This window comes from Phacochoerus africanus, chromosome 11, assembly GCF_016906955.1.
Source record: "Phacochoerus africanus isolate WHEZ1 chromosome 11, ROS_Pafr_v1, whole genome shotgun sequence".
NCBI classification, from domain to species: Eukaryota; Metazoa; Chordata; class Mammalia; order Artiodactyla; family Suidae; genus Phacochoerus; species Phacochoerus africanus.
The window spans coordinates 26,109,044-26,125,000 of record NC_062554.1 but is presented as its reverse complement, the minus strand read 5'-3'; the positions used below and the strand labels follow the sequence as shown (position 1 = coordinate 26,125,000).

At 45.8% G+C, this 15,957-nt stretch overlaps 1 protein-coding gene across 1 annotated transcript in view; it reads right to left on the bottom strand.

Moving 5' to 3' along the window:
• Positions 1-15,957, bottom strand: part of HEPHL1 (hephaestin like 1) — a 79,537-nt gene that overhangs the window by 18,779 nt on the left and 44,801 nt on the right. Inside the window, exons 11-14 of the mRNA XM_047752576.1 lie at positions 11,890-12,102; positions 8,435-8,648; positions 3,047-3,186; positions 107-247 (exon numbers count right to left, since the gene is read on the bottom strand). Of these exons, the coding sequence (XP_047608532.1) occupies positions 107-247; positions 3,047-3,186; positions 8,435-8,648; positions 11,890-12,102 (708 nt within the window). The remainder of the gene's footprint in view (positions 1-106; positions 248-3,046; positions 3,187-8,434; positions 8,649-11,889; positions 12,103-15,957) is intronic.

The following is a 15,957-nucleotide window of genomic DNA, read 5'->3' as shown; positions in this document are numbered from 1 at the left end:
GAGTGAAACACAGTGACATTCAAAATAAGCTCTGCAAAGACCCTTCAGAGATCGGAAAAGATCAGAAAAGAGTTGAGCCTGAAGTACGATCTCTGGGGTGAGTTACCTGGCTTTGTGATGGGCACTTGGAGTTGTCTCCCAGTATCCATGTCTTCCACACCCTGGGCTGAGATGGAGTAGGGCCGGTTGGCCTTATTCATAAATACGATGAGGATGGAGTCGCCCACCTCGGCATGAATCATTGGGCCTAAATGCAAAACACAGGCCTGTGTGCATTATCGTTGCTCTTTTCAACATTCACGTAATATACACACGGGTGTTGTTTGACAAAATAAAGAAAGGTCAGCTTTGTGTTTAATGTACTTCCTCTAGAGGGCGATATCGTGTAGTGTTAAATACCATGTCACGTTTGGCAAAGGGACCAACCTGGGGGTCAAATCCTGCCTCCTTTACTTACTTATCAGAGAGGACTTGAGTACGTCAAGTAACCTAACTGAGTCTCAATTTCCTCATCTGCAACATGGGTTTAATACCACATTTCTCAAAGGGTTACAGTAAGGATTATATAAAACATGTAAAGTGTTTATTTCAATGTATAGAAACACAGTTACATACTTAACAAATTAAATTGCTACTACTGCTGAGACATACTCTCCAGGAAAAGCCTGGAAAAGTTGTAATCCTCCTATGTATAACCTTCAGTAAGTCTAAAATTGTTCTTTATCTGATAAATGGATATAATAGTAATGAGGCTCTGATGAAATAATGCACATAGAAGGGAGTTCTAAGATAAAAAATTAACAAATATGTATTGATTTATGATCATACAGTGATTTCACTAATGCGTATCCGAATGCCCAAGGCTGTTCCTCAGTGTTTGGACATCTTCAGGAGATGTGGGCTCTTTAGCTCCTCATGGGTGTGTGCATTTCCATTAGAAGCAGCCAGCCTGAGGGTCAGTGGAAATTGGCCCCCATGTCACTGGAGGGGCCTGTACGTGCATAACTGGGGACACCCCTCACCCATGACAGGTGTCTCCTGGTGCCCAGAACGAGGCACAAACCCAGTCTGCCCAGCCACACTGATGGAGCATCCAATACACAGGGGTCTTCATGGGGCTTGGCTTGAAGGAGGTAGAAAGAGACTTCCAACTTGGAAGCACTCAGACCCGATCCCTGTGGTTCTTGGGATGTGTTTGCCCTCTGCGTTCCTAGGGAGATATGTTTGCATTGTGTGTTGGACCACATCTATCCACTCTTCACTGACTCAAAACACGGATGGAATTGCTTTTTTAAGAAATCCAGTTGGCCCTCTGTATCCATGGATGCAGAGCCCGTGGCTAGAGAGGGCCAGCAGTACTATGCCAATTCATGTAAGGAACCTGAGCCTTTTGGTACCCATGGGGGTCCTGGAACCAAGCCCCCTAAGATACCAAGGGAAGACTGTCTCTTAAAGGCCTAAATAAAACTAAAATTTGTTCGACTATGATTATCTGTGCCAGAAAATATTTAGTAAGAGTCAGGAAGTGTCTGAAAACTATTCTTTTTTTTTTTAAAGATAAAATTAGAAAAGTCTAGACGTAGTCTTGAATAGTAATTTTGGGTACAGATCAGGGCATGTGTACACATATATAAAAATCACTACTACTTAAGTTCAACGTGCATTGCTGTGCTGGTGAGAAGGCCTTCTGGCTTACGACCTGATGGGTCACAGGGAGCAGTAATGACCAGAGGTGTGCCTGCCCTGTGCCCTTTGCAGCTTCGGGAGCAAAGGCCTGGAAAATGACTGGATGGACCTCCCCTTCCTCTGGCTGAGGTGCCATTGGGCTGGCCTTGGATGAAGTCACTGGTTTGTGTCATTTTACTGAGCAAACCAAACTGGGGCTCTTTGTGGGATCAGAATCCTGTCTTTAGAGGTCTGTTGACACACAGGGCTCAAGGGAAGGGATGTTTCCATGGAGACGACCTACTTGGTATGACCAACAAGCTTGGGAGCTGATGTTAATAGATGGTGATGGTGGACAGGTCACTTAATAATTTATGAACCTGGGAGTCATGGTGCCTTCTTTTAATAAGAAGGAGCACCTATTGGAGTTCCTGTCATGGTGCAACAGAAACAGATCCGACTAGGAACCATGAGGTTGTGGGTTCGATCCCTGGCCTTGCTCGGTGAGTTAAGGATCTGGGTTGCCATGAGCTGTAGTATAAGTTGCAGATGCACTTTGGATCTATTGTTGCTGTGGCTGAGGCTGTGGCTGTGGCGTGGGCTGGCAGCTGTAGCTCCAATTCAACCCCTAACCTGGGAACCTCCATATGCCTTGGGTGCGGCCCTAAAAAAAAAAAACTTTAATATTTACATAAGTCGCCTTGTACATTTAAAAAATGGAAACAGGTTTCCAAGTCATCTAAATTAGCCCTCTACTTTAAGATCTCATCTTCGTGATGATGCTCAAGTGAAGAAGAGTGGGGGAGGTTGGCAGGAATGCTTCTCCAATCCCCAGGTCAGGCAGGCCAGGGCATCTGACAGAGGAGCTGGTTCTGAGAAGGCCCGGAATTAGGGCCCTTGGAACTGAAACTGGGCCTTTCACCCAAGCACCCCTCTCCCACATGGGGTTCCTCTTTTGTCAGAATTAGTTCTATGGTGTGTTATCAAGGCACTGTGCATGAATAACCAAGGACCTTGGAGAAGTTAGGCAAACACTCTGCCTGCTGTTCTAAAGCATCAACTCGTTTCAGGTTAAAATTTCCTGGCTCAGCAGAGGAGCGGCAAAGGGCAGCAGGTACTGCCCTGATGATAGGGATTCCTGTTCGGGAGTCTTCTGGTGGTCTTCCTATGGCTACTGTGTGAGTTGAGCACGCAGCACGCGCCCTAATAATGGGAGACCAGGATGCTGTCGCATTTGGATGAATGTAATCGGATTATTCTGTTCCTTCCATCCCTCTCAAGCACAAGTCTAACCAGATATGGTGAGTGTGTGTGTGTGTGTGTGTGTACGCACACGCGTGCACTGGGGGCTGGCAGTGCACGGCTTGGACCTGAGCCATACCCAGGAGTGCCAAGTGCTCCTCTCTTGGCGGTCGGGCTTTGATCTCCACAAATTCTCCATTGGTGTATTCCCTGTAAACCACCTTCTTGTACTGAGAGCCGATCCAGTTTTCAGTGTGGTTCATAAATATATCTCCATGTCTGCAAATCAGAAGCAACAGGAATTAAAGTTGTGAGAGGGCAGAAAAACCTGGAGTGCTTCTGTGTGATTCAGGGGTGCCCTGGAGCAGGGCTTCCCAAACTTGGCTGCAATCAGGATCTCGCTGAGGCACAGATCTTTTGCACCAGATTTCTCTGGGAGCAGGGCCAGGAATCTGCATTTGAAAGCACCTCTGGGGGTTGGGAGGTTCAGATGTGGGCAGTCCAGCACTGGCCTGTAGGCGATTCTTGGGAACCATTGTTCTGAAGCCCCCCTGGGTGTTGAATAGGGCCACTCTTGGTGACTTGTGGGCCTTTTGAGGGTGCACTTCTCTTCTTGGGACTAGCTAACCTCACGCACATGCGCACACACACACAATCTACCACCTGTGTTTCTCCAGATTTCATATGTATCATTTGGTGCCTTGTCAGGCTTTTCCACTTTAAAGATCTCAAGAAACTCTATAGGTTGTGCATTGAACGTATACACATGGTCAAATATAGATACGGTGGATTCTTATTATTCACAGTAGTTACCTTTTAGAAAGTCACCCCAAACACTGAATTAATAAACACTGAGTCATTGTTCCTAGGGAAAATACAGGATCTGGTTCCTTTGAATCTCTGGCCACAGTATTTTCATCAACAGATCAATATATAACCTTGTTTTTTGTGTGTTTATGTTTAAAGATATGTTATGTAGTAAACATTGCTGATTCATAAATACTGAACTCCTGGCCAATAGAACTATAACTCATGCCTGAACGAAGCTTATCTAACACCTATATTTCCCCCATAAGGCACCACCCAGCCTTCCCATACTTAGCGCCATTGAAAGAGCTAAATCACCAACAAAACATACAAAAAAAAAGTGGCACTAAGTAGATGACAAAAAAGGACACTTGTTTCAGTAGGACAGTTGAAACAAGAAGGCCGAGAGATGCCTTATTGGTTTGACCTCAACCGGGAATGTGGACCTCTGGTGACATAAATTTTTCCCTGCAAACGACCACAGAAGCACCACAAGAATTGGTTTGGGGGTTACGGAGAGATTTCAGTGCGTAGGCAAATTCACGAATCTGGAATCTGCAAACAATGAGGATCAACCAGGTGTTCTACCCTGCACCAAACTAGATCACCGCAGAAGATAGAAAAAAATCCATTGATTTTATTCCCCAAATATTGGGTGTCTCACATCCTTCCATGTCCCACCGTTAAATGGCCCGTGCTGTTGTTCTAAGCCACCCAATGGAAGTCACTTACCTGCATTAACTGAAATTGTTGCTGATCGTGGTCCCTGCCCCCATGCGCCTCCCTTCCCTCTGCTCTCGGCCCTGTAGGCTGGCGGTGGGGAGGGGGGGGAAGGCGAGGGGGGGGGTCCTAAACCCTACAGTTGAGTGTGTCTCTCCTCATGGAAAAGCTTTTTCAGGCGTCCCACTGGCGAGCGCCTTGATTTAGCTCTCACGCCCCTTCCCTGTCGGCCTCTGCCAGCCTCCCAGGCCAGGTTTCCCATCACGGTCCTCTGGAAATACACCATTCTAAACATTCACTCTCAAACTCCACACACCCTCCAGGCCTTCCGCCTGCTGCTCCCTGGGCCGAGAGCAGGCTTCCCACCTCTTGGGCTGGCCCTCTGTTCCTGTCCCAGCTCAAAGACGACTTCCTCCTGGAAGCTTCCCCGCTGCCCCCCACCCCCCAACCCCGACCTACTCTCGCCCCATCTTTCCCCCTCCCCCAGTGCCATCCTCACTCAGAGGGCTAATTCTAATGTCTTCTCTGTGGACTTGACCATGGTCCTGTGTGGAAAGGACCCCTCTGCCCTTGTCAGCACTTTGCCCGAAGCCTAGCACACAGTAGGTATTGGACAAACGCATGTATGCGTTCTACCCTCCACTGTGTGCCTTCCAAGGGAGGAGAATTTTTCTTCTCCTTTTGCTTTCCAGGGGTCCTTGTAGCATGTGTGGGGCTGTGACCAGCACAGACTCTGCTGTCTTCCAGCTTCCTTCCTCTGCACAAAGAGGGTGTCCACCTACCTCCCAGGACGGTGGTGGAGCTTAGATGAGTTAAGGCCTGTAAAGCTGTGTCTGTGTCAGACACACATCAAGCACCACGCAATCGTCTGCTCTCTCATCATCTCAGTGGGATGTCACGTGATGATGCTGGGCCAAAGCTGATGGGTTGGGTCAGGTGTGTCACGAGGGTCAGATCCGACAGGGTTTGTAAAATCCCTGGCCAAGTGCCTGGCTCATGGCAGGTGCTCAAAAGATGGCCAGTCTTTTTTTTTTTTTTTTTTGTCTTTTGTCCTTTTAGGGCCACACCCACAACATATGGAGGTTCAGCTGCCGGCCTACGTCACAGCTACAGCAACGCCAGATCTGAGCTGCATCTGCAAGCTACACTACAACTCACAGCCACTCGGATCCTTAACCCACTGAGCGAGGCCAGCGATTGAACCCACAACCTCATGATTCCTAGTCGGATTCATTTCTGCTGCGCCACGACGGGAACTCCAAAAGATGGCAAGTCCTATCTCAAATGCCAGGTTAGTTAAATTACACAAGCTCAGGAGTGCTAGGAATACAACTTCATTTTGCTATAGAAACCTAGGAGTTCCCACTGTGGTACAGTGGGTTAATGATCTGGCTTGTCTCTGGTGGTACCAGTTTGATCCCTGGCAGTGGGTTAAGGATCAGCATTGCTACAGCTATGGTGTAGGCTGCAGCTGCGGCTCAGGTTCAATCCCTGGCCTGGGAACTTCCATACACCTTGGGTGCGGCCAAGATGGGTGCGGCCAAGAAAGAAAGAAAAAAAAAAGAAACCTACTCTTTGTTTTCAACTTCTCTCCCACTGCACCACCCCTGGCATTGTGCTGATGGTCCCATTTGTCACCTCCCTGGGCTCCTGAGCCCTCCCCGGTGTGTTCTTAGGAAGCCCCAAGGAAAGACTTCCAGGTGCCCAGGAGAGGCAGAGGGTCTGTGCTGACCAGGCCTGTAAATGTGTCAGGGAAAACCCATCCTGAGGGGTTTGAAAACCAGAGGTGTCCTATGATAGGGCCTTGGGTCAAAGGGCAAACGCCTAACAACTGGGGTGCAGGGGGCACTTACTCCTGGGCTCTTATCTACAGAGATGCCACAGGTGGGCCACTAGGACAATCTGTCATTTCAGTTCTTCTTTTTTTTTTGTCTTTTTGCCATTTTCTTGGGCCGCTCCCGCGGCATATGGAGGTTCCCAGGCTAGGGGTCGAATCGGAGCTGTAGCCACTGGCCTACGCCAAAGCCACAGCAACGAGGGATCCGAGCCTCGTCTGCAACCTACACCACAGCCCATGGCAATGCTGGATCCCCAACCCACTGAGCAAGGCCAGGGATCGAACCTGCAACCCCATGTTCCTAGTCAGATTTGCCAACTACTGAGCCATGATGGGAACTCCTGTCATTTCAGTTCTGTACTACGTTTTTTTCTACAGATCTGCTGTATTTTTTTCTTTTTTCTTTGGCTGCCCCATGGTATATGGAGTTCCAGGCCAGGGACCAGACGTATGCCATAGCTGGGGCAATGATGGATCTTTTAAGCCACTGGGGATCCAACCTGCTACCTGGCGCTGCAGAGATGCTGCTGATGCTGTTGCACCACAGCAGAACTCCTTTTTTTGTTTGTTTGTTTTTTTCCATTTTTAAGATCTGCTGTACTTGTATGTGAATATGGTTCATTTCACTCTGCTTTTATTAATTTATGGACAAAATCTAGAGTGGCAGACACACCCAGGACCCTCTATCTCTGTGTCACTGGAGAGACAATCGCGAAAGACTAAAACTAGGGCTTCTTGCCAGCCCAGAGGGATGGGGCTGAAAACAGAAATTATATTGAGTTTCCAGAAAATAATGGTTGTATTTTTTATACAGTTGGGGGCCAAGATTATATTAAAATTATTACACAATGATTTCTTCAGTGATGGCAGCCTTTGAAGGAAATAATCATTTTAGAAAAGGCCATATTAGTATTCATTTCCTTTCCCACTGCACCAGCATCTGTCTTTAGCTTGTACAGGCAGCACTGGTCTAGCAGGAGAGAGGTGTCCAGTGTAACAAAATGGGTTAGTGAATCATTGAATGAGTTTTAAATTGCCCTGCCCTTGAGGCAAATCTTTTAAAAATAAAGAATCATTTGGTTTCTTCCTTTATCCATAAGGTGGCACTGTTGACACTCTCTTTGCTGTGAACCTGCACCCTTAAAACAGGCCAAGTTAGAAGAGAGAAAGAACTGGTTAAGATTCAGAACACCTGGGTGCAGAGGAGTTTGTGGGAGCGGCATAACCACAGAGGATCAGCCTGAGGGCTGGGGAGGGGATGGATAGGGAAGCGTGATAATAAATAAGAGGAACAGGACATCATCGAAGTGGTTTGACCTGCAAAAGGTCTATTTCAGCTCCGACTCTGCCAGCGACTAGCTGGACCACTTTATTGGGTCTAGTCTCCTGTCTGTATATTCTCATATACAGTGATACCTAAGCAGAAGGTGTCAATTTGGGGGAGAAGTTCAGCAGGTCTGGGCCTGAGATGCTTCCCTTCCTTTCTCCTTTGGTTCTACCCCAGTGGCCCTTTGGGCAGATAGAGACCAGGCTCACAAGCCTGCAGAGGCTTGAGTCCTGCTGATTCTTTGGTGCTTAGCACTGGCTGGCAGCGCTTTCACAGGAGGGTCACTCCTGCTGACACCCTGGGTACCCAGCCTACCAAAGAGACCTGCTCTTCCTGTCCCAACTCGGGGATCTCTGCCAATGCCTCCTACTCACACCCTGATTGCCCCCACACCAGGGCAGCGCAAGAAAATGGCCCAGCCTCAGTCCCTCCCCGGCTGCCCTGGCAGCCCCTCTCCTCACCAGAGACCTACCACCATCTCCACTTCCCTCTGCACCTTTTTTATCTTGCGGAGACCACCAGGGGATGGGCCTCTTCCCCTAAACCCTTCCATCCCAGGCTCACTCAAAGCCACATTCGTCGGTCTGACAGCCACCCTTGGAACCAGCCAGCGGCTGGACAGAGCCCGCAGCCTGAATGCCCTCAAGATGCCTTCGGCCCCCTTCCCGGGATGGAGATGGCAGCCTCCTTCGGCTTCTGTGCTCATGAGTAAAACCTCTGTCTGCCAGGATTGGGCAGACAAAACCAGGACCATTTTAGGTCCCACATTTGACCAGCACCCACGGGAGCATGTGCGACCCCACCCCAGAGACTCGGCGGCTTCGCCTGCGCGGTACCTTTCCCTTCCTGCGTCCAAGTGCTGCTTTTCGAACTCCCAGTTTTTGTTAGGGGCATAATCCCATTCTACCTCTTCAGCAGCGATGTAAAAGGTTCTTATCATCCCATAGGGCTGCTCAGAAGGGTCCTTGTTGCCGCAGCTGCTGACCTCATAGATCTGATTCATGCCTCTCTCGAAATGGTGCAGGGTGGAGCAGAACACCCTGAAGATACCTGGGGGAGAGACAGCTTGGCGTCACGCACACTGGTTTGGGTTTGCTAGCAAACCTATGTAATTGATTCCAAAATAACTAGCCAGAAAGGTGGATGTTTGAAACATCCCTTTGATATAGCATTTAAAAATCAGATCCCCCAAGGGGAATAAATTACCATGAATAGATTTACTTATGGGTAAAATTCATTTATGGTGAACAAATAAAACTGGCAAAGTTGCTGCCAAGAAATGCTTTCTCTGGGCCTCCCCGCTGTACACACCTATTAGAAGAAAATCACTGATAGATATTATCTTTACCCAGCCGGGCTTAAAAGGAACACATTCCCTGTAAGATTAATATTCTAGATAAAATGCAAAGTTGGCCACATTTCTGAACTCACGTCTTTCGCCCTAAAGGATTTCATAAGCTACAAAGTGCAGCACAGGCAAGGTGTTATTATTAAAACTAAATGTCTTTCTTCATTAAGCCCTTGAGCAGAGGAGGGGCTTGTTGCCAACGGCAGGTCTACACTGCGGCAGGTGAAAAGAAAAATGAAATACCAACATCATGTCTGACTGAGAACTATGTAACTTTTAGGCTGAATTTTCTAGAAGCCTTGGCATCAGTTCTATATATATATCTCTTAGTTGAACTCACCATATAATCATATCAAATGAAATTATTGGAAGACATTAACTTCAGTGAAATTATTGGATCAATTTCAATAATTTATTAAGATTATTGAATAATTTATTAAGAAATTAATCAACCTTCCCTTCCTCCAGTAGAGGCTGTTCTTAGAGCAGAGTCACGAGTGTGGCTCTCACTACCTCCAATGCAGAGAGATGGCTTCTATCGTGTCACACGTGTCTCAGTATTACCAAATTAATCCATTAGGATGAGCCCAGACTGTTGGTCCAGGGGGTGCCCTGGTACCCCCAGGCTCTGATGATGACCCTCATGAGGAAGGGTCTCTGTAAAAGCACAGAGAAGATACCTCTGAGGACAGACAGCACGAGAACTCCCTTTCCTGTTTCCCGTTGGTCTCCAGGCAGCTCGCTATTTCTTCAACAGAGTCACCTTCCCTAAGAACAATGAGGAGCTCAAGGCCTTGACGGTGGTGATGTTTTCACAATGGATACTCCTCCAGACTCATCAATTTGCATACATTAAATATATATAGCGTTTTGTGTATCAATCACAACAGCAAAGTGTTTTTTCAAAAAAAGAACAAAGAGAAAATGAGTTGTAGCCGATAGGCTACTCTACCCATGTTTTGCGTACTGCTTTTGACTTAGGGATATGGTACAGAAATTGGGGAAATGACTAAGCTTTTAAGCAATCACAGATTTATACTCACCACCAAACATAAACCAGGAAACGCTGCTATGAAGCTCTTTAGAAACTGTAGCCAAGTCCCTAAAATTATTCCAGCCATCTCTAGCTTTGAATGGACTATCTCTATGGACTAAAACTATTTGGCTGTTTCCCTCCTTTCTCCTCATTAGTTTTTTCTTTCTTTCTTTCTTTCTTTCTTTCTTTCTTTCTTTCTTTCTTTCTTTCTTTCTTTCTTTCTTTCTTTCTTTCTTTCTTTCTTTCTTTCTCTCTTCCTCTTTCCTTTCTTCCTTCCTCCCTTCCTTCCCTCCCTCCCTCCCTCCCTCCCTCTCTCTCTCTCTCTCTCTCTCTCTCTCTCTCTCTCTCTCTCTCTCTCTCTCTCTCTTTCTTTCTTTCTTTCTTTCTTTCTTTCTTTCTTTCAACAACAGCATCTGTGGCATATGGAAGTTCCCGGGCTAGGCGTCAAATTGGAGCTGCAGCTGCAGCCTACACCACAGCCACAGCAATGCTGGATCTGAACCACATCTCCAACCTATGCTATAGCTTGTGGCAACGCCAGATCCTTAACCCACTGAGCAATGCCATGGATCAAACCCACATCCTCATGGACACTGTGTTGGGTTCTTAACCCACTGAACCATAACAGGAACTCTCCCCTCTGTGGTCTTGAGGAGTGTATTAAAAGAAATCATAATTCCCAAGGCATCCCTTGAGACAACTCATACTTGATCAATTATATTAATAGCAAAAGGTTGAATATTAGAAGCTTTCAAACAAGGATTATGACACTTCTAGTCTCAGGCAGTTCTTGGATAAAAGTTTTGAAGCCCAAACCTCACGTTCTTTACCAGTGGCACTGAGAGGCATCCAAGTTGCATTTCCAGTGTGAATAAGTAAATATCCATTCATAAAGGAGACAGAGCTGGCAAGTACTCACCTTGGGTAGCGACTGGTTTCTTTTTAAGACTAATGAAAAAGCTGAGAGAAACATGTGGAACACCTAAACCATGGCTATTCTTATTTTTCATGAGCCAGCTTATGCTGTTCTCTGTCTTTTACAAAAATGCCCCAGTTTTATCTAATTAGCTTGGGAATCTCTAAGAAGAGGGACAGCCACTGGCACGTGAATGGGCTCTCCATGGAGTTAAGACCCAAAGCAGCTTGCCCTGTGGGTGCCCAAGAGAATGAAAACAGGGAAGTCTGGGAGTTCCTGTCATGGTGCAGTGGAAACGAATCCGACTAGGAACCATGAGGTTGTGGGTTCGATCCCTGGCCTTGCTCAGTGGGTTAAGGATCGGGCATTGTCATGAGCTGTGGCGTAGGTCACAGCCATAGCTCTGATTAGACCCTTAGCCTGGGAACCTCCATATGCCACGGGTGTGGTCCAAAAAAGACCAAAAAAAAAAAAAAAAAAAAAGGAAGGGGGGAAGAAAATAGGGAAGTCCCCAAATACCTTATCAAGAGACCACTGATCAGACCACTATCAGTGTATAGCGAAGGGAGACAGGTTCACATCCATAACCTGGAAGCAGCCCCTGGGTTGTTCACGCCTGGTAGATGCTTTAGAGCATCAACTAAAATGATGTTTGTGCTTAAAGAGAACAACAACAGCAAAATTCCTCCCTTCGGGGGCTGAACCGTTCATGGATATAAATCAAGAGCATTCTCCTAGGATTTGTGAGGCAAGGTCATTTGGAGGACTCCCACTTCTGCTTTGTGGATGTTATTTTAGATGCTTCTCCTCTGTCCTTTACACTATGTGGCTGGAATAAAACAGTCAGGATTCTCCGATGCGAGTCAAGACCATACCTCTTTCTGCACACCCCGAAGCGTCCAAGTTCAACCGATTTCTCCTAGAGGAGGACCCTTTGAGCCTTTGCCTGAGATTGGAATTTGGTCACCTGAGCTGACCCCGCCAGGATTACCTGCCCGGTCCGGCTGCATGAATGCCGTCGTGGCCACGTGGGGAAACAGGGCCAGGGAGTCGCGGTGAGTCCCTCGTAAGTGGATAGTGTTTCCTTGAAAATAAACTCCATGCATGTCAGTGTCGGTGCCCATTCCAATCAAATGCCAGGAAACTCTATCCTTTTTGCACATGGTTAGGCCTGGTTGGTTGCCATACATAAAGCCGTTAATAGCTAAACGGAAGGAAAATGATCATCAGAGCCCACCGGAAATTTGTAGATGTACTGAAAACACATCATCTTAGTGAAAGATTATCAATGTGTATGGAGCTCAAGTTCAAGTTCTAGCTACTTACAGAAGTCCTTATTATCAGAGAATAAGGAGACCTGGAAAAAAGTCACATGGTGAATCAAAATAGAAGCCAAAATTAACGAGTAATGAAAATATACTAAAATTGTGAAAATGTTCTAGTTAGACACAGGGCCTGAATTCTAAGAATCTAAAAGGAATAAAGCAGGTTGTTTCCTGGTGTAATTTTTCTAACAAAATTGTTGAATGATGTAAGATGATATCCTTCGATTTACATTTTAGTTTATATATTAGGAAGAATATCACCTATAAAATATTTATGGACTGTACCAGTTTCTCCCAAGTCTTCTCTAAAATTTTGATAGGAAAATCATTTTCTTTGGAGGTTCTTATTCTGTCATCTCCCTTGTTAAGTGGTTTCTTCCTCAGTTATTCATTTAATTTTGTCGCATTCTCATTTACCAATGGTTTTGCTTTTGATTCTAGAAGTTATCAGTTATCCCTGTACTGAGTCCATGGATCCTGCATCATTTGAAAGATTGCAATTGATTGACATTTTATTTGCATGTCTGATCAGAAGAGGATTTTTTTTGTTTTGTTTTGTTTTTTTGTTTTGTCTTTTTAGGGACGCACTCACAGCATATGCAAGTTCCCAGGCTAGGGGTTGAATCCAAGCTAGCTGCTGGCCTACACCACAGCCAAAGCAACAAGGGATCCAAGCCATGTCTGTGACCTGCATCACAGCTCACAGCAATGCCGGATCCTTAATCCACTGAGAGAGGACAGGGTCCAAACCCGAGTCTTCAAGCATACTAGTTGGATTCATCACTGCTGAGCCACGACAGGAACTCCAATTTTTTTTTTTTATGGGGAACAGGATGCTAAGTTATAGGAGGTTAGTCTTTGAGTAAATAAATTTACCTTCTGATAACTTTGATTTCCCTACTTCAACAAAACAACTGAAGATACTTTGAACAATGATTACATAGATATGAAGACCATTTGTGTCTCCAGAAATGCAAATTGTTTTTCTCTTTTGTATCACCACCAATGCATCAATCTTGGCTCCCTGGAGCAGGTGCTTGAGAAGAATTGAGAAATGACATTCCCACTCTGCAGGGATGAATGCCCTGAATGAGTAGCCTCGAGGGCTGACTGCACATTATGTCTCATGCTTGATGTTCCTTAGAGAGAGATTCTGTCCCCGCCTCCACTCTTTCTAATGCCCATTCATCATACACACGAATGATCTGTTATAATCCCATTGTCAAATAAAATTACCTGTTATTTCTTTATCTGCAAAATGGGTGGTGATTTGTAATTTTACTACAATATCTAGAATTATTAGTAGGAATTCTAGAAGCCCTGGAGCTACTGGGAAGAATACCACGTTTTCTGAAAAAAAGAATTTTTGATGGTGCTTTTGCAAGTAAATTATCTAAATCTTGTCCACTGAATGCGAAAGAAATAGCATTGTAAATTGGGATGCTAATAATTCAGTCCTCGGCTGGCAGGTAGGGAATCTTCTGTTGCCTTGGAACTCTGGTTTAATGTTCTATTTCTGGAACATTCATTCATTCATTCAACAAACACCACTAAATATAGACCATACAATAGGTGCAATGCAAAGCACTGTAAGCCATGTAAGGCATTTTCCCTTTGGTATTGTTGTCATCTTTCTTCCTCCCACTCCATGCAAGCAAAACTGGAGACACAATTTAGTTTATAATTAATGAGAATTTTGAACTAAAAACATAATTTTCCTTGAATTTTGCTTTGATTGATTGACTTTTTAAGATTTTTATTTTTTCTTTTAGAGTTGGTTTACAATGTTCTGTCAATTGCTGCTGTACAGCAAAGTGACCTAGTCATACATATATATATTTGCTTTTTAAAAAATTTAATTTAATTTTTTTTCTTTTTGGCCTGAACCCGTGACATATGGAGGTTCCCAGTCTAGGGGTCAAATCAGAGCTACAGCTGCCAACCTACACCACAGCCACAGCAACATGGAATCCAAGTTCATGGCAACACTGGATTCCCAAATTTTTGCTATTTTAATTATGGTATGTCTTTATGTGGTTCTGTTTGGTTTCATCTTGGTTTCCTTCTTCAGGTTTGGGCATTTTCAGCCATAATTTCATCAATTACACTTTTGACTCCTTCTTTGTCTCTCTCTTATTCCGAGACCCTTATTATGTGAATGTTGGAACACTTGATGCTGACACAGATGCCCTTTAAACTGCTTTCATTTTTAAAATTTGTTTTCCTTGTTGCCGTCCTGATTGGGCGATTTCTATTATGCTGCCTTCCAGATCATGTATGCAGTCTTCTGTATCCCGCAGTCTTCTGTTAATTCCGTCTAGTGTATTTCATTTCAATTACTGTATTCTTCAGCTCTAGTTGGTTCTTTTTTATATTTTTTAGTTCCTTGTTAAAATTCTCATTGCGTTCATCTATTCTTTTCCTTATATCAGTCAGCATTCTTATTACTGTTGCTTTGAACTCTATCTGGTAAATTGTTTGTTTCTGTTTCATTAGTTGCTTTTCAGGGCTTTTCTCTTGTTCTTTTAATTGGAACAAATTCTTCTGTTTTCTCATTCTGCTTAAATGTCCTGTCTCTATGAAATTAGGTGAAACAGTTTCCTATTGCAGTCTTGAAGGGGACTCCTTGGATGAGAGTGTTTTGCAGTCTGAGGGTGCCCAGTGGTTTTCACGGGAGAGCTTGATCTGACATGAACACAACTCATGTCTTTCTCTAGGGTGTGCTGGCAGCTATCACCTTGGTAGGAGGTGGGGCCAGAGATGGGTGGCTAGAGCCAGAGGCAAGTATCAGCCAGGGCTTCTCCTCTGCTCAGTGGCTGTCACTACCCTATTGCAGGTGGGGACAGGTCCCAAACTGCTAAAGCAGAAGCCTTCACGGTTGAATCTGAGCTAGCTCTAGTCCCTCTAAGTGAGAATATCACTGGCACCCTTGCCCCACAGGAGAGCAGTGCTAGAACAAGAGGGGCTGGGATGGGCATTTGGCGTGGGCCTGGGCACAGGCTGTGGAAGTCTGGCCATAGCTGGAGATCCGGACTGCTTCTGATGCACTGCCTGTGTAGGCACCAGAAACGGCTGCCCCTGCCCTGCTCTGATGCCACTTCAGGTCTCAGCCTCTTTTCTCTCTCACAGCCAAGCTCTCCTCTTGGCCACAGTGGCCCTCACCCCAGGGTGGAGCTGTGTCATGAAGCAAATGGGCCCATAGCAGTTACTTGGCTCAGGCTGGGGCACATGCCAGGGCAGACACAGCAAACTGGCCAGCAACCATGGGGTTTCAATCCACCCTCTCTGCCCTGTTTCAGGAGTAAGAATGCATGTGCACAGTCCTCATGAGTGGAGTCCAGGCTTCCCACAGCCCTCCTGTCCATCCCACTGGCCCTCCAGCCAGACTGGGGGACACGTCTTCCCAGCGTCAGACCTAAGCTTGAGGTGCACAACATGTGGCTTAAATCACTCACTCCCTACGAAAGGTCTCCACCCGTGCACTCCCCCTCTTCTTCTCAGCCCCCTTCCAGGCCCACAGGTCCAGACCTGATTGCTTCTCTTCCCTTCCTATCCAATTCCTTTGGATCTTTCTTACAGCCTTGGTTGTACAGGAGTCTTTCTGCCAGTTCCAGTTAGTTCTCAGTGAGAATCGTTCTGCACGTAGGTGTATTTCTGATATGTTTGTGTGAAGAAGTGAGTTCCACATCCTCCTACTCTGCCGCCTTGTTATCCTCCTCTGGGCATTTTTGTTG